General features: G+C 35.7%; 3 protein-coding genes, 1 long non-coding RNA gene and 2 other non-coding genes across 8 annotated transcripts; 4 read left to right on the forward strand and 2 right to left on the reverse strand.

Annotated features, from left to right (window-relative positions):
- The first annotated feature begins 1,815 nt into the window (after positions 1-1,815).
- On the forward strand, positions 1,816-4,200 carry LOC129952329 (lysosomal aspartic protease-like). Of its 2 annotated transcripts, none has more exons than XM_056064864.1 (3): positions 1,816-1,902; positions 2,652-2,821; positions 2,889-4,200. In XM_056064864.1, the coding sequence occupies exon 3, from the start codon at positions 2,921-2,923 to the stop codon at positions 4,079-4,081; it is 1,161 nt and encodes a 386-aa protein (XP_055920839.1). In that variant the 5' UTR covers positions 1,816-1,902; positions 2,652-2,821; positions 2,889-2,920; the 3' UTR covers positions 4,082-4,200. The 2 variants fall into 2 exon arrangements, with proteins under 2 accessions (XP_055920839.1, XP_055920840.1); XM_056064865.1 differs by lacking the exon at positions 1,816-1,902 and adding an exon at positions 2,363-2,381.
- A 3,577-nt stretch (positions 4,201-7,777) lies between these two features.
- On the reverse strand, positions 7,778-8,988 carry LOC129950377 (uncharacterized). The gene is made up of 3 exons (XM_056062320.1): positions 8,759-8,988; positions 8,031-8,566; positions 7,778-7,959 (listed from the first exon to the last, which is right to left on the reverse strand). The coding sequence occupies exons 1-3, from the start codon at positions 8,986-8,988 to the stop codon at positions 7,778-7,780; spliced, it is 948 nt and encodes a 315-aa protein (XP_055918295.1).
- A 2,300-nt stretch (positions 8,989-11,288) lies between these two features.
- LOC129950908 (lysosomal aspartic protease) lies at positions 11,289-12,864 on the reverse strand. Its single transcript, XM_056062848.1, has 2 exons — positions 12,726-12,864; positions 11,289-12,658 (listed from the first exon to the last, which is right to left on the reverse strand). The coding sequence occupies exon 2, from the start codon at positions 12,606-12,608 to the stop codon at positions 11,460-11,462; it is 1,149 nt and encodes a 382-aa protein (XP_055918823.1). The 5' UTR covers positions 12,609-12,658; positions 12,726-12,864; the 3' UTR covers positions 11,289-11,459.
- Positions 12,865-15,525: 2,661 nt separating this feature from the next.
- LOC129951612 (uncharacterized) lies at positions 15,526-17,001 on the forward strand. 2 transcript variants are annotated; one of them, XR_008782206.1, is made up of 4 exons: positions 15,527-16,143; positions 16,323-16,375; positions 16,589-16,701; positions 16,891-17,001. It is a non-coding gene; the product is annotated as an uncharacterized LOC129951612 (long non-coding RNA). The 2 variants fall into 2 exon arrangements; XR_008782205.1 differs by lacking the exon at positions 16,891-17,001 and having other exon boundaries at positions 15,526-16,143; positions 16,589-16,883.
- LOC129952996 (small nucleolar RNA SNORD31) lies at positions 15,934-16,000 on the forward strand. Its single transcript, XR_008782427.1, has one exon. It is a non-coding gene; the product is annotated as a small nucleolar RNA SNORD31 (small nucleolar RNA).
- Positions 16,179-16,249, forward strand: LOC129952995 (small nucleolar RNA SNORD31). Its single transcript, XR_008782426.1, has one exon. It is a non-coding gene; the product is annotated as a small nucleolar RNA SNORD31 (small nucleolar RNA).
- Positions 17,002-17,510: the final 509 nt, after the last annotated feature.

Genomic DNA, 17,510 nt, shown 5'->3' on the forward strand with positions numbered 1-17,510 from the left:
GTATTGAGGCAGAAGCGGCAAAAATGGGTTTAACGGTTAATGAGGGCAAAACAAAGTACATGCTGTCGTCTAGAAAGGACATACAACAACGACGTTTTGGTCAAAACGTCACAATCGACAGACGTAACTTTGAGATAGTCAAGGACTTTGTCTACCTAGGCTCCGCTGTAAACGCAGAAAACAACACCAGCGCTGAGATCAAACGCAGAATAACTCTTGCTAACCGCTGTTTCTTTGGACTAAGAAAGCAATTGAGTGGTAAAGTCCTCTCTCGAGGGACCAAAGTGTTGCTATATAAGACCCTTATCATCCCCGTCCTGCTATACGGTGCAGAAGCATGGACCATGACAAAAGCGGATGAAAGCACCTTGGGTCGCTTCGAGAGAAAAGTTCTTCGTGTGATCTACGGTCCCGTATGCATCGAAGGGGAGTGGAGGAGAAGATGGAACGACGAACTGTACGGGCTGTACAGCGACGTAGACTTAGCCAGAAGAGTAAAAATCCAACGACTAAGATGGCTGGGTCACGTAGAGCGCATGGAAACCAATGCTCCAGCCTGGACAGTCTTCGAGTCCACACCCACGGGACAGCGCAGTAGAGGAAGACTGCGGATCAGGTGGCACAAGTGGAAAGTGACCTCACCCAACTTGGAGCGCGAAACTGGAGACATCTAGCTAGGGACCGAGCTAGATGGAGAAGTTTGTTGGGTGAGGCCCTAGTTCACACAGGACTGTTGCGCCACCTTAAGTAAGTAAGTAAGTAAACCAGGGCACTGCTCATATGTCTTGTCCAAGAGAGTCTTTGGTGTCTTCATCATTCTCCTCTGTTGGGGCATGCGCGCATATTAGGCTTAAGTTGGCGAATTTAGCCTTGATGCGGATTGTCGTGATGCGCTCGCTCACACTGTTGAAACTCAAGACCTTTTGCCTGAGCCTAGTTCCGACAACAAATCCACACCCAAATATACGCTGCCTTTGTTCTCGGTAGCAGTCGCCGTAGTAGATATCGCAGTCTTATAGTTTGCGTGTGCCCGGTCCATCCCATCGCACTTCTTGGATGGCTGTATAATATCTGCCTTGCAGCAGTTTAGGGCTTCCGCTAATTGTTCGGCTGCACGTGGTCTGTTAAGGGGCCTAACATTCTACGTACATATCTGAAGTTCATTGTCCTTATTTCCTTTGCGTGGGTTGTCAACAGTGAATCCATCCGTATCCGAGGCTTGTTGGTGCTTCGCAACTAAAGGTATTTTTAACGTGGCCAGGAAGTCACCCCGATCCAGATCCTTAGTATAACTCCAAGGAAGGGGAGCCGGATAAACCGCTCCTTGCAGGCCTAAGTAGTTTAACCTTACTGGAACTGTAGACGCCACCGTTGATTCCATCTCGAGAATTCGTCCGCTGCCGTCTGGATAAGGAGAGGTGCCTTAGTGGAAACACCTCTTCCCCCCTCTCTCGTTTGCTGCCCCCAACAACTTTTCACTGGGGTTGGAACCCAATCTCCAGTTGAGGTACTAGGCACCCGATGTTCACCGCGGGGAGGTGAGAGTAGGAGTTGATATCTGATATACATCAATAAATATTTACTTACTTATAGCGAAGGTTACAATAGAAGTGAATTAGTATCGTTGAAAAGACATAGTGCCAGGGCACTGAACTCATAAAAATATATTTTTTACTTTAATAATATACCTTTTTTTCTAAACAAAGTTCTTAATTGGTTTTGATTATAGGAATTATTGTTAATTTTCAAACTTCCTTAGGTTTACATTATATTAATTTATTTTGTTTATTCTATTTTTGATTTCAATTTTTATTTTCACATTTTACTAACTCATTTTGCTTCAGTTATATTAAGTCTCTCGTTGACTAGGAGTTTAAACACTAAGCTTTAAATTAAACTCAAGTAAGACCAAGGATATAAAACTTCGCACTAAAAAAATAATAATTCATTTAAATTCGCCTTAAGTCTACTGTAAACAAAACACACTTGAAATAAATTGCATGTTTATTGAAAAGCAAAGTTTATTAATTGTGCATGATAAAATTATTTAATTATAATTTACTTAAGTTAAGTTGAGTATTAACAGACACATATTTAATAACTTAAATCATGCATTCTCCATGTTTCACCGAAATTTCCCAATTCACGTGTGGAAAAAATTCTAAAAACTAACTTTGTCACTGTAATAAAGTTAAACTATATTAAAGTAAAATTGAATTTGTTCATAAGTTAAATTTGTTTAAAGTTTAAAGTACTTGTTAATGCTGGAATAAGTTCAAATTTTATTTGTTTAAAAATAATAATAGCTCTTTAAAAAGTGCTTCTTTTTCAAATAGACAAAGTTCGGTGGTCTACAATCAAATATATTTTACTGTATTTAGGTTCAATCCTCGAGTCTATTTTTTTATTCTTTTATTAATTTTTAATGTTTTACGAAATGAGTGCAGTTTCCAGACTTCAAGTAGTTATTTAAAGTTTATTGGCATAACCTCAAAACCACAATAAGTTCTTTATGATATTGTCAAATTTTGAATTAACATGACATATTGTCTGGGTTTACCAAAAAACAATATCATCAATCAAAACCATATCTTAAAGTTCCCATAATGTTCTTGATTTAATAACAAAAACAAATGATATTATCTTTAAAGATTATTTTGTACAAAGGGCATAATTTTGATGTAAAATCAAACTGGCTACAGTTTAAATAACTTTTTAAACGAAATTCATTTAAATAGCCACAGCTGCTAATAGCGAATTCAGTTGCAATTCATATTGCGAAAAATAAACGTTGATTTTCAATTTTTTTAACTCGTTAACGGTAAGTTCGGTTTTATAGTTTTGGGTATACAAATTTCATTAATATAAAATATTTGTTTTCAATATAGGATAATAGGATATTTCGATAAAAACAACCAAAATGTTAAAATTTATTGTACTTTTATCGTGCCTAATAGTTGCTGGAAGTTCTTCTGATCTTTTTCGTGTAAAAATTCAGAAATTCAAATCTGTACGTAAACATTTTGCTGAAGTCGGTACAGAATTTGAGATCCGTAAATTGGATCACCCTACTAGAGGAGCATCAGGCCGTGTTCACCGAGAACCACTTACCAATTATTTTGACACTCAGTATTTTGGTGAAATAACCATTGGAACTCCACCACAGTCATTTAAAGTAATATTTGACACGGGATCGTCCAACCTTTGGGTTCCTTCGAAAAAGTGTAGCATCTTAAATTTTGCCTGTCTGTTACACAATAAATATAATTCAAGGAAATCGTCCACTTACACTCGAGATGGCACTCCATTCGCCATTGCTTATGGTACTGGTTCCTTGACTGGCTTTTTATCTACTGACAATGTAAATATTGGAGGAATGGAAATCCAGCAACAGACATTTGCTGAAGCCATACAAGAACCCGGAAGTGTTTTTGTTGCAGCCAAATTCGATGGAATACTTGGTTTGGGTTATAGTTCAATTGCTGAGAATGACGTTGTTCCTCCATTTTATAATCTTTATGAACAAGGCTTGGTGAAAGAACCAGTTTTCTCATTTTATTTGAACAGAAACCCAGATGGCGAAGAAGGAGGAGAAATTATTTTTGGAGGATCTGATAAGGAACATTACAAAGGTCAATTTACATATTTGCCAGTAACTGAAGAAGGCTATTGGCAGTTCAAAATGGACTCAGGATCAATTGGTGATGTGAAATTCTGTGAAAATGGTTGCCAGGCTATTGCTGATACCGGAACCAGTCTGATTGTTGGTCCAACAACTGAAATCGATGCTATCACCAAGGCTTTAGGAGCAATCCCATTAAGTGGAGGATACGTTATAGATTGTGAATCGATTTCCGAATTGCCTGTAGCTCACTTTGTTTTGGGTGGGAAAACCTTTAGTTTAGAAGGCAAGGACTATGTTATTAACATTTCTAATGGAACGTGCTTGACGGGATTCAGTGCAATGGATCAATATTCTCTAGGCCAACCAATGTGGATTCTTGGAGATGTTTTCATTGGAAAATTCTACACTGAGTTTGATTTAGGCAAAAACCGTGTTGGCTTCGCAGAAGCTGTTTAAGAGGAAACTCTGTTTTGTTTTTATTTAAGTTTTTCCGAAAAGTCGAAGAATTTATTCATACATATAAGTAATTGCAGTTTTTGTAAAATAAAACTAAGTTACATAGTTTGCATTTGAAATTATCATTTTTTATCTTACTCTAAAAAAAAATCAATAAGTCTTTACAATTAAAAAAGACTGGAAAATAAATTTTTCATCGAAAATTATCGAATTCAAATTTTTAAAAAGTTTCTTTTAGATTTAGAACTAATACTGAATGAATTAAGAATACGAGTAATGGCCTTAAAAAGATGCAGCAGGAGGAATAAACAAAAAATACCTCCCTCTTGTTGGGGAAGGTAAAACAGTTTGAAGCTATTAAGGACATTATGAGTCTTCCAAATAAATGTCAATACATTGGGCAGGTTCAGACCACATATAAGGGACTTCATTCGCAGTTAAATGCATTCCTTTAACGTTTCCTCCAATATTTAGTTTTGTTTGTAAATGCTAGATTCCTCCAATATTTAGTTTTGTTTGTAAATGCTAGATTGTATGTTGTTAGGGAATTACTTACTTCTTTTTCAATTTGACAAGGAAGCCTTCCACACAAAACATTTAATGGAATTGTGAAGAAAATAAATAAACCATAGTGTAATAAAGTTCAGCCCTCAGTTGAATGAAAAAGCGTTATCAACTGTCCTTTTGACATAAGTAGACTTGTCTTAATAGTTGTGGAGATTTTTCTTGACTAATTTTTTGGCAGCTAGTCAATCAGATACTAGAAACTTGTGTTAATTTCAAGTCCCTTATGTTCTCTGAGCCTATCCATTGTCTTATGTAACTTATTGCATCATACACTATTATAGAGCTCCCTTTTCAGCTGTTTTCTTCCTTCTTAACTTGTTTTATAGAGAGCCACCTGAACCAAAGTCTTCCTGGATGCGTGGATTCGAAAACTTTCCGGGCCGGAACAATGGTTTGTATTCGTTCTACGTGACAAAGCCACCTCAGTCATTAGACTTATTAGCACCTGATACATAATTTTTCACATACCATTTTAATAGTAAAAAACTAAACTCAAATTATACGTTCGGCATAACATTATTGGCCTATACATTTTATTTACAAGGCCGTGTACGAACTGTGTTTAAAATGTAGATTAAAACTTGACGTTTGGTTAAATTTAACATTGGGCAGGTTCAGGCGACTTGAAAGTAAAGCAAGTTTCTTGTATCTGATTGGCCAGCTGCCAAAAAATTTCCTTCCAATTATGGCAACTTTATTATAAAGTTGACTGGAAAGTTGAATGTTTTTTATTTCAACTGAAAGCTGAACTTAATTATTCCATGAATTATTTATTTTCTGCACAGTTTCATTTAATCTTTTCTGTAAAAGGGTTCCTTGTCAAATTGGAAGAGAAATAAGTAATATTTCTCTACAATACAAAATACAAATCGTGATGGATTTGTAGCTTGCCTGAGGAGCGACAATAATGTTTTTAATAGTTTTTGTACAATGAACTGAAGGCAGAGGTAAGTGAAGTAAAGTTCCAAGTTTGGAGATTATGACAGTTGAAAAACTAACTAGTTGTCTTGGTCAAAATGTACGTTCAGAAAATGCAGTGGACTGCAAATGAAGTCGCTAATGTTGACTGAACCTGCTCATTAGCTGTTAAATGTTCACGCTTCTCAAGGAAGAGAGAAAATTTGAAGAAAATGCAACAATGGGCCTACAAACAAGGAAACCAAGAACTTCTGCAGACTTGATCTTAGAGGAAATATTAATTAATTTATTTTGCCCCATGGAATGCAAAAACAGGGGAGTTTTATGTTTTGATAGATCTAGATCAAGAATATTTTGTGTTCTTGTTTCTTTACGGTCGGAAGGAGAAAAGTCGAGACGTGCAAAAATAAGAATCGAGCTCGATCATCTTTTACATCAAAAAATGCATGATGGATGGTGGTTTGTTCAAAAATGATTAAATTTCAGATTGGTGTGCGAGAATGTTTTGAAGATCCGCAATAAGAGGCTATAAAAGCTGACTCGAAGTCAGGAAAAATATTGCATGCAAATACTAAGTAGGAAGATAAATATTATTGAAGGTGATGGAGCCAGTAGTCGGCCATCTAACTTTTTAACAAAACATAGTTTATCTTATTTTGTTAGTGAATCTCTGGACTCTGTCTCTACAAACTCTATAACAGTCCATAACTGGCGATCATATCTAATGGAGATGGACCAACAGTTTAATATTCACCTTTGCTGGGTGCCGGGCCATTGAGACATTCCAGGTAACTATATGGCAGATGAACTCGCCAGGAACGGTACAGTACAGCCCATTCTACCACGTTTGGCAAGTACTGGCATACAAATCGCTACTTGTAAACTGCTGCTTATGCAAGACGCTGTGAGGAGGGCAGGCACCAGGTGGAACAACATTACTACGTGTCAAGTCACTAAAAACATCTGACCAGCACTGGATTTAAAACGTTCAAGGTGCTTGCTCTCTCTAAGCAGTTCGCATATAAGCTCGATAATAGGTGTCATAACCGGACACTGTCTAATAGGAAAGCACGCCACGAGACTAGGCGTATTCTCAAATGACTTTTGCAGAAGCTGTATGGTTCTTCATCTTCTCTGCACATGCCTGCTCTAGCTCGAAAACGCAAGAAAATTATCTAGGAGAATTCTTCTTTAACGATCTAAATCATATCGGTATAAATAGCCTCTCATGTTTCGTAAGGGACTCAAGCTGGTTCCATTGCGCTTAGGAGGAAACCTAAAGATTCATGTGGTAACACAAGTGTGTCCATTTCCATCTTGGACAGCCACTATAACCTAACCTAACCTAGTGAATTTGCCATGAAAATGAAAATATTCTCAAAAATTTAAATAAAACCATGAATCTTGTGAAGTCGTCCCCCTAAACTCCAAAGGTCGGCCATCTAAGTCTGCAGTAGTCGGCTCCAAATTGTAAGTTCTTTATTTTGTTCTCTTTTGACCAAGATAATTAAAACCATCATAAACTATTAAACATTCATTTCAAAATTGATTGCAACTTACGTACATAGAATATGTTGCACTTTCCAAAAACAAAAAAAAAACAACATCAACAGTTTGTATGTTTTGACATACAGGTAGGTACATGTGTAGTATTAATAAAATAAAAGAATAACTCTAAAAGTAAAAATATATAGGTAGGTACTCAGGTACATTTATTCACTTGTCACATGCTTCACAGAAGAATACTTCATTTTGTATGTCTTCGAAATTTCGTTCGATAAAATGTGTGCATCTTAATCATCGCGTGGAGGTTTGCAGGATTTGGGAATTATTTCTGCAGTACTTAATGCAGAGGAAGTCGCTGGTGAGCTCTGAATGAGTAAATTTTCCGTGTGGACATTAATGTTCTGCAGCAGTTTGTCTATCACTGTCAAGGATTTCGAGTAACTTCGGGTGCATGATGGTCCTGTTAGGAAAATAAAACTAGATGAAATAAAATAAATAAAATGTCTGTCAAGTCCTACCACTGATTGGTGGTTTGTCAATTGTAGATAAGAATTCATCTGCTTCCTTTAGAAGATCAGTTATAGAATGCATTTCCTCGTTAACTGGTGATAGAGTTGGTATTGAAACTGTCGCAGAAATTTTGTTGAGTTCTCCAGTATCGTTTATAACATAAGTTCCGGTTATGCTCTCATCAAGGGGTTTGACTTAGGGAATTTCAACTTTCATGTTGGCTTCATCTAGCAATTCTTGAAATTCGGCTGTTCCATCTTCAATACTAGCAATCGGTTGATTGGGCTGCTGTTCATTCTGAACTTTGTCTATAATTCGCATCACAGATGCAAAGTCGATTCCCTGTGCCTCAAAATAAGTTTTTGCTAAGGCCAGACCTTTTTTTGTTTCGTAAAAACTTGAAGCTGTGACTCTTTCCGTTGGATTTTTTCAAGCGTATTCTGGGCACATTCAGCAAAATCGATAGCATCTAAATTGAATGGAAAAATTCCACACTTTCTAAAAGCGTTTTTAATGCTTTCCGTCGTGTCTGTGCTGTTCAGCACCGCTTTTAGAAGTTCGCAGAAGTTGGTCTTCGTCACAGCCTTATTTTCATTTGCTGGAATGCTCTGCCATTTGTGAACCGTTTTTTTATAGTCACTTTTAAGCCCCTTGAATGCACCCACATCAGCTGGCTGAGTAATGTGTGTTTTATTTGAATAAAGTGCATATAAAATTATCCTACTACTCCTGCAGAAGTCGCTCAGTTCCATGGTAAGATGGTATTTATGACCATCGACCAAAAATAATACTACCCGCTTAATATTGTTTTCAGAAAGATAGTCAACGAAACTGTTGGCCACATTTTCGAAAAATGATTCGGATCGCATCCAACCAGTCTCCGATCTTCTCAATACCCATTTGTCCGGCATGCTTTTCACCAAAGCTGGTGGAGAGCGCACATATGGGAACACGCCTAAAGGCGGTAGAATTTGACCATCAGCACTGAATAAAAATGGAACGGTTATTGTCTCCTTTCAATTTCCTGCATTAACCTTGTAGAGATTTTTCCATCCCTTAGGAGCCAAAACTGCACCAGTTTTTGGAGCCAAGCAAAATGACGTTTTGTCTCTATTAAAGATTCTGGAAGGATTCTGCAGCATTTATCTCCTGCAAATATCCCTGTTTATCTCAAACCCATTTTCGAGGTACTTCCTCCGTAACGATTGCTCGTCCTTTTGACAGTCGCTCTGGAGTTCTGGGGGACAATTAAGGATGTTGTGTCGGTTTTTCTCCTCCAATATGATTTTTTGAACGGTGTTCAGAAGGTCAGATGGCTTAAGTGGAAATCCACATTTTGCTAGGTTGATTATCCAATCTTCCAAGAACTTTTCCTCATTTTTGCTAAGAACCGTGTCGGGGCCCATACACCTAGGCTTTTTAGCAACTCGACAATGAAGTCTGTCCTGCAGTGTTGTTCTTGGGACTTTATACTGTTATCCATTTGTCTTCCCATTTTTTTAAAGAGCTTCACTTATCGCCTCTTCAGAATATTTATAAAAAACGAGCTTAGAACCATCCATTTATTGTTTGTATTAAAACCTTAAATATGTTTTGGGAATTTCTTAATAAGTGTTTCTTAGTAAATTTTGTTCGTTTTCATCTCAAATACACACTGCCGACACTAGAAAACCATTCTTTTATAGTCGTCCTTCTAATTATTTATCATTACTTAAAAAGGGGGCCGACTACTGAAGATAGGAAAAAAGACTCGAAAATTGTGTTAAAAATTAAGAGTGATTTAGGTATGTATGCATTCGATTTTCATATGAAAATAAGCAAAACAAAAAAAATCATACAGCCTTATTACGGTTGTCAAAGATCAATTAATTGACAATTGAAACATTTTGTCAATTAATTGATAAATTGGTATTATGAACGCGAGTTGATCATTTTTTGGTCCATTGTGAACAAAGATCAAAAATCTATTGTGAATAGTGACTTTTACTTTTGACGTTTCAATTTCATTTACAATTTTTTAACGGACTAGGATTGGCTTTTGTTTCGTGTGACGAATTTTGGTTGATTTGGATTAAAAATGTAAGTAGTTTGCAATAAACTGATGGTGCTATTCAATTTTTTTTTCAGTTTATCAAAAATTTTGATTGCTGACAACGCGATAATACCAATTCATCAATTTTATTGAAAAATGTCAACTAGCGTATTGATAATTGACAACCGTAATAGGGCTGATATTCTTCAGCAGTCGGCCAAGGCGGCCGACTATAGAAGAACTGTACAAAAATGTCTTCTAAGGTCGGCCCCTCTGTTTATTGAAAAATAAAGATTTTTTTCATATTTTTATGCAAAAAACAAGCAATAAACAACATAAAAACAATTAACAAAAATATTATTATACATAATTTTATTAATAAAAACACTTTTTGCAGAATAAATAAATAAAAATAAATTGGGTAGCGCAACAGTCCATGAAGAACCAGGGCCTAGTGACTTACAACTCTCAACCATTCCTGTGTGCGAGTAATGTTGTCAGGAATGGAGGGGACCTACAGTTTATATGCCGATTCCGAACGGCTAATTTGAGAGAGCACTTTTTCATGACAAGAGTTACTCTTGGAGAATTTGTCAATTCCTCGCAAGAGGCAATACCCCTGAAAAGACTTTAGATGGCATAGGCAGGGATCGAAGCCAAGACCTCTGGCATGACAGTCCAACGCACTAACCATCATGCCGCGGGTACTACCTTTTTGCAGAATACTTTCACTATTTTTTCCTTAACTAAATTAACGTGTACACTTCCTGCAAGAACTTCAACACAAATGAAATTTTTGTCCAACAATAGCAGCAGCTGATTTGTCTACATTTTTTTGTGATCCGTTAATATAAAAAATAGTATTTAATATGAATTCTATGTATATGTTCCCTATTAAACTTACATCTAAATTTTGGTGGCCGACTACTGGAGTTGGCCGACCTCACATGACATCACCTATCTTCTTTTATGAATTCATTTTTCAACAGTAGGCAGTTTCTTCACCCCAAGAAACAGAGTCTGATCCGACTACGTCCCCTTTTTTCCTCGTCGTTTATATTTCAAGCTCTGTTTCATCCCCAATTCCATCCAGTCTGGTTGATCTTAGGGAAAGCTTAGTGCATCCGAGCGACACTGCCAAAACTAACAAAAAAAAACCATTTAACCTTTTCTAGTTAAATCCAGTTCGGAGAGCAAATATCACCAAACGTCAAAATTTAACTAGTGGAAGGAAATGTAAACGCATTACGAACAGGGCCTAACCTTCTCATAATGGTAACCTTTTACCAACCTATGTACCTATTCATTCTTCTGTAATATGTGCAATGCTTCGTTCCCTCTTTTCGCAAATCACAAGATTCCTGAGTGCAATAGATCGGTAGCTAAGAAAGTTGGTACATATTTTAAAGTTAGGTATATTTTACATTTAATTTTAAGTGTTGTTATAAGTGTTAAGTACTCTACTGTCATTGTATGAGATGGAGGACGGTGTGATATGCGTCATTCTATATATGATTCACTTTCTCTTTGTTTCGTACATAATTCATAAAATAAACAAAAGCTTCAATTCACAAGCTCCTCCTGTCAATGGTTGCAATATATAGAGCTTAGATTTATTTTCATTAAACTTTTATAAAATGATCTGGGGGAAAAAACAATAAAACGCGATAACCCTTTAAGATAGGTCAATCTCAATATTTATTTTCAAAACAAACACAAAATGAAGCAAAAAAATAAGTCACAACTGGAATGACTGTATCTGGTGTTATGCACTCAAATAGCCATTCGACTGATTGATAGCAAAATACCTACAATGATAACTTTTAAAGACCTCTCTTCTTTGTTTTAAACTGTTTCAGCGAAGCCAACACGATTGTTGCCCATATCGAACTCTGTGTAGTATTTGCCAATGAAAACATCTCCAAGAATCCACAAGGGTCCGTTTGGTGGTGGAATATCGATTCCCATGAATCCAGACAAGCAGATTGTCTTACCCATTTGGGCAATACGCAGAATGTAGTCCTTGCCCTCGAGCTCGAATGTCTTTCCGCCGAGAACAAATTTGATAACTGGCAAATTGGGAATGAGATCACAGCTCACAAAGTACTGTCCACCAGGCAATGCTGTGCCACCAATGGCCTTATTAATCACTGCAGTCTCGGAGGTGGGGCCGGCAATAAGACTGGTGCCGGTATCGGCGATTACCTGACAACCCTTCTCGCAGAAAGTCACATTGCCAATTGATCCAGAGTCCATTTGGATTTGCCAATAGGCCTTGCGGGTGATGGGCAGGTAGGTGAATTCACCCTTATAATGCTTGGGGTCGGATCCTCCAAAGATGATCTCTCCTCCCTCTGACGCACTAGGGTCCCTGTTCAAATAGAATGAGAATACTGGGGATTGCACCAATCCTTGGTTGAATAGATTATAGAAAGGTGGAACGACACCATCCACTGAGATCGAACTGTAGCCTAAACCGAGAATTCCGTCGAATTTGGCTGCGACAAAGACCAGACCAGGTTCGCTAAGTGCCTCGGCGAAAGTCTGTTTCTTGATGTCCAATCCTCCGATGTTTACATCGTCGGTTGAAAGATACCCAGACAAAGATCCCGATCCATATTGAATTGCAAATTCAGTGCCATTCTTAATGTAAGAAGACGACTTTTTAGCATCGTATTTGTTGTGAGTCAAACAGGCGATATTGGTGAAGTAACACTTCTTCGAGGGTACCCAGAGGTTGGAGGAACCAGTATCGAAGACAACTTTGAAGCTTTGTGGTGGGTTTCCAATGCTGATAACACCATAATACTGAGCATCAAGGTAATTGGATAGGGGTTCCGGTGTTGGCCCAGCTACATTGTTTAGTCTCTCGATATCAGTGCCCACTTCGTGGAAATGATTGCGTGCAGTTTGGACTTTGTGAAGTTTGACTCGAACAAAATCTGCATTTGCCACCACAAGAAGGCAGCTCACAGCTAAAACAAGCTTCAGCATAGTGTAGTTAAAAAAAAGTTTTCACTTTTTGTTTTTCTGAGTATGAGAATCTGATAAAAAAAAGAAAGTAATATTGATTAAACAAAGGCCGATGGCGTATAGACAATTATGTTTTACCGTTTATATGACAATTCAATAATTATATTATAACTTTTTCTGACAAAAGACGGCCTATGATTGAATCAAAATCAACTGAGAAAATGAGAATTCTTCTTTTCATACAAAAAGCTTTTTCTTTTTAATCAGGTGTAAGTGCAGTGCAGCACCTTGCAATAAAACGAGACTCGAATACTTCGATTAGGTCTTGCACGCACTAGATAGCTTTCGCGCTTCAACTTTTTTGTAATAAGGTTGTTTAAATAATTATTGTGAACATTTAACAATAGATATGTTTAGTTTTATATTTTACTTCGTGAAGTTTTAAATTTGCATTAAAAATTTATTGCAAGAATTGAATTTTTTGAGTTTATATATAAAGATAAATCTTTCTATTTTTAATAATAAATGCACTGAGTAGATTTTGAAGGAAAATGTGTGGACATTTATATTACATTATTATTATATTTATTTCACAGCTGTGTACTGTATAATTAGACGTAAAGAACGAGTATTCACGCAAAGAGATAAATGTACGCTCGGTGTAAAAGTGTAATTCTGTGCCACTAATGCACTCCATACACGATTCAATTTTATTTTCAATTTAGTTGTCAACAAAATTGATGCTTCGCCACACACTTCATAAACGTTGTTGAAAGACTTCTGCTTCAACTGTCAAAACATCATATTTTTCAAATACAAAATACAAAACCACACTGAAACCAGAGAGACGAGACATCAGACATGACCACAGGGATTTATTGAGATTATTCCCGTTTCTGTTTTTTTATCTCATTTAATTTCTTGCTTTGGTTTGACAGTAAATCAAATGAATTGCAATATGTGAGAATGTTTGTGTTTTTTTCTTACTAATTTATTTTGTTTGTCGTTTTCATTATTTATTTTCTTGAAATTTTTAAGTTTGATTTTGCTTTTGCTTTGAGGCGTCAATTTAAAGTAAAGATTTGCTTTTCTGTTTATTATTCTACTTTTCGGATCACAATGAATTGAATTAAGGCTTGGATAAGTAAGTAAATGACAGAGTAGTACCCGTAGCGTGATGGTTAGTGCGTTGGACTGCTGTAATGCAAGAGGTCTTGGGTTGAATCCTTGCCTGTGCCACCTAACTTTTTTCACGGTTAATGCCTCTTGCGGGGAGTTGACAAATCCTTCAAAAGTTTATTCTTGTCATGAATAGTGCTTTCTCAAAGTAGCCGTTCGGATTCAGCATATAAACTGTAGGCCTCTTCCATCCCTTACAACATTACTCTCACACAGGAATGGTTGAGAGTTGTCAGTCACTAGGCCCTGGTTCTTCATGGACTGTTGTACCTCCTAATTTATTAAATTTAATTAAGTAAATGACAGATTCCAATCTATTGGTCTTTAAATAAATTACCTGAGCAACAACTTAAAGTTGCTAGCAACTTTAAGCACCGTTCAAAAATCATATTGGAGGACAAAAACCGACACCATTTAAAGTCGGTCTTCCGTGAAAAAAAACTTGATATTATGCATTTTTAAAGCGGCATCCTCAATTGTCCCCCAGAACTCCAGAGGGACTGTCAAAAGGACGAGCAATCGTGGTTCTTCATGGACTGTTGCGCCACCTAATTTATTAAATTTAATTAAGCAAATGACAGATCCCAATCTATTGGTCTTCAAATAAATTACCTAAGCAACAACTTAAAGTTGCTAGCAACTTAGTGATATTCTCCAGTGTGAGGGTGGTTTAACTGCTCAAATATCTTTGATAAATATGGTTTGATGAATATTTGATCCATTAGCGATCACATTATTCAAAATCACTTCTTTTTTTAAATTTTGAACGATACGAAATATATGCAATTTTAAAAGATGTCCACAGCAAAAGTAAATAAATATCACTCTCACCAGCACAATACAAATAATCATTCCTTTTCTTACGACATGTACAGCTTGAAATTTTTCTTTAAAAATATATTTGTTTCAGATTGGATAAGCTTTCAAGCCATTACATTTTTGATAATTGATTCATACCTAAATTCGAGTCAATCAAATCCGCATTTATGCATATTCGAGAATATGTGTGTTATTACACTCAGACGTTTTTGGAAAGACACATATAAGTGCGAAAGAGAAAGAAGTTGAAATAGAAATACTTTAAAAAGTCTCAACCCACAGAGTTTTGGGTTCAGGATTCTTCGATGGTTTTTGACGTTTCTCTTTCTTTCCTTTCTTTGTTTTTTTGGCGTTGCTTTGTTATTCTTTCTATTGTTACCTAGTAAACTAGAAATATTCCACCGGACTAATTCAAGTGGAGCAAAGACCTTATAATGAAATTAAATAAAGGAATGATTGAAAGAGTCTAGCTTGGTAGTTTAAGCATTGGAATGTTTCACCCGTTGAAACAAAGTGATAGCCATAAATAAAGGAATGATTAAAAGAATCTAGCTTGGTAGTTTAAGTTTTGGAATGATTCAACCGTTGAAACAAAGTGAAACAAAGTCAACTTTTCTGTCTCTCAAAATTTTATTTTTTTAATGTCGTTTTCAATAAAAAGCAGGTTAAAAGTTTCTTCATTCATCTTTTTATAATTTAAAAAGATGGTTTATCATTTGATTTTAGTTTTTTTGTCAAGAAAATGAAGGATTCTGACCAGATTTTAATCCAATTCCTACTGATGTAGTAAAAAGTGCAGTTTTCTTTACTTTTCAATACCGCATCACGAGTATACTTTTGATTTTTTTCAAGTTAGGTAGGGGTATCAATAGAACAGGATTATTTATTTGCACATAATCCACGACATTTTTGGGACTGAGTGACAACATTTTTTATTATTGAATGAAATCAGAAATAAAAGTAAAAACAAGTTCCTTTCTTGAAAACGAGTTTCATACTGACCTCCGTATTCAGTTAATTCAGACCTGAACTAATTCATCATATTGACTAAATGTGATGGGGGCCTTACTATTATAATCAACTTCTGGCAGCACATACAAAATAAAATGGCGCCAAAATGAAGCCATATTTTATTTAATTTTTCTACTTGCTTCGAACTTGGACATTCGATCTGCCACTTCAATTTTAAACTCCGAAAGAAAAGGTTCTTCATTTAAATATCGTGCATATTCATTGCGAAAGCCCTCGTGGTCTACTAAATAATAAAACTATAATAAAGCGTTGCTAAATCAACACAATACACAAAGGTAATTAAATTAAAGTAAATGCAATTAATGCAAAACAATTCATTACAATGATGATTAGTTACCGCCCCAGTCTGAACGTTTATGTCGATTGGTTTTTTAAGATCTGAAGATTCTTTCTTTTTATCTTGCTTAGGTAATAAATTAAAGACAACTAATAAACTTGTATATTTTATAATTTCTTTTCTAGATGGAACATTTCATGTTTCGATGCCAATTGGTGTTGCTGGAAAGCTATGTTGTAAAATCTGGTGGTAAGTTTCGATAATTCTTTATTAAAGTTAAAATAATTTTTCATGATGTGTTTGATACCGCCCCAGTCCGATAATTGTGACGATTGGTTCTATAATTTCTGAAATTTAATTTAAAGCCACCACATGTGTGGGAGATGTCTTTAGTTAATTTTAACAAATTTACTTTTTTTTTGTTTCAGAATGACTCCTCTGCAAGTCAAACCACGTGTTCAAATGGAATTTTAAATAAAAGGTAAGTTAACTACAGATTTGAGCCCTTTGCGTTAAATTCAGACATAGTTTGTTAACAATACTTTTCTAAGCAGTATTTAATGATGATACTTAAGTAGACAAGCATATAACCGAATATTTGTGTGGATTACTTACGTCTGATTTAACCAAAAAAAATTTACTTTTATTTTAAATTATTTCAACAATTTTCTAAATAATTGTTTTTCTTCTTCAGGAAAAGAATCTTAAAAATGATTGTTTCATAGTCGGGAGCATTTTTCAAAAACCACGCTGCTGGTTAGTGTTTGGCGCCGGGAAACCCAGTATCCGGTAGAAATAATGCCAAAGGTAATAAAATTTAATAATTTTTAATATCAAAATATTTATTTAAGCGAATGATGAATGTTTTTGTAACAGTTATCCCTGTCATACACAAAGTTGATGAGAATGTTTACTCTGAAAATTCATTCAATCTTTTCTAAATTGACATTATTCAATGGACATATTACTTATAAGTTTTTATTTAATTTGTTTCAGATTTGAGCATCTTACCTACGAAGGAAGACAAAATATTCAGTTAAAAGATATTTAACTAAAAATGTAACGAGAAACTGTTCAAAAACTAAGTAATTAAAAATTTAATTCAATGAAAATATGTGGTCTTTTATTTTGAGAGTAAGGTATTGGCGACTTTCCAGTACCGCAGCGTGAATTTCCTTCCGATTTTTTTTACAGTTAGGTAGGGGTCTCAATAGAACATATATTCAATATTAAGTCGAGGAAACACCTATAAGTCATCAACAAAAATATTTTCTTTTTTGGACTTACCCGCTTTTTTTGTAGAACGAAGCACCAAGTTGTTAATGATATTTGCGCCGTCACACGTGCTTGGCACATCTTTATTCTATTTGAGCGGGAAAATAGAGAGGTGAACTTATGGATGAGATTTTCAATTGCACAAAGCGTGATTCACGCATGAACGAGAGCAATGGTCACGTTCCGACCGAGTCTGCGGTGGAAAGCGTCGCTCTTTGATGAAACTATGGCATATAAAATGAACCTCATTTTAATGCCTCATTGATATAATGATCGCTTCAAACTCGATTTGGTTTCTCTTTTTCTTGGGGTTAACGGAAACTTCTTTTCTCATAGATTTG

Source organism: Eupeodes corollae, chromosome 3 (genome assembly GCF_945859685.1).
Source record: "Eupeodes corollae chromosome 3, idEupCoro1.1, whole genome shotgun sequence".
Lineage (NCBI taxonomy): Eukaryota > Metazoa > Arthropoda > Insecta > Diptera > Syrphidae > Eupeodes > Eupeodes corollae.

What these genes read in the sequence shown, in the direction of transcription:
- LOC129950377 (XM_056062320.1), bottom strand. Translation starts at nt 8,988, where the DNA reads ATGGGCCCCGACACGGTTCTTAGCAAAAATGAGGAAAAGTTCTTGGAA. An exon ending in AGGAAGTACCTCGAAAATGG is followed by an intron (nt 8,567 to 8,758) that starts GTTTGAGATAAA and finishes ATTTTTATTCAG; the next exon opens with TGCTGATGGTCAAATTCTAC. An exon ending in TGCTATCGATTTTGCTGAAT is followed by an intron (nt 7,960 to 8,030) that starts GTGCCCAGAATA and finishes AAACAAAAAAAG; the next exon opens with GTCTGGCCTTAGCAAAAACT.
- LOC129952329 (XM_056064864.1), top strand. Translation starts at nt 2,921, where the DNA reads ATGTTAAAATTTATTGTACTTTTATCGTGCCTAATAGTTGCTGGAAGT.
- LOC129950908 (XM_056062848.1), bottom strand. Translation starts at nt 12,608, where the DNA reads ATGCTGAAGCTTGTTTTAGCTGTGAGCTGCCTTCTTGTGGTGGCAAAT.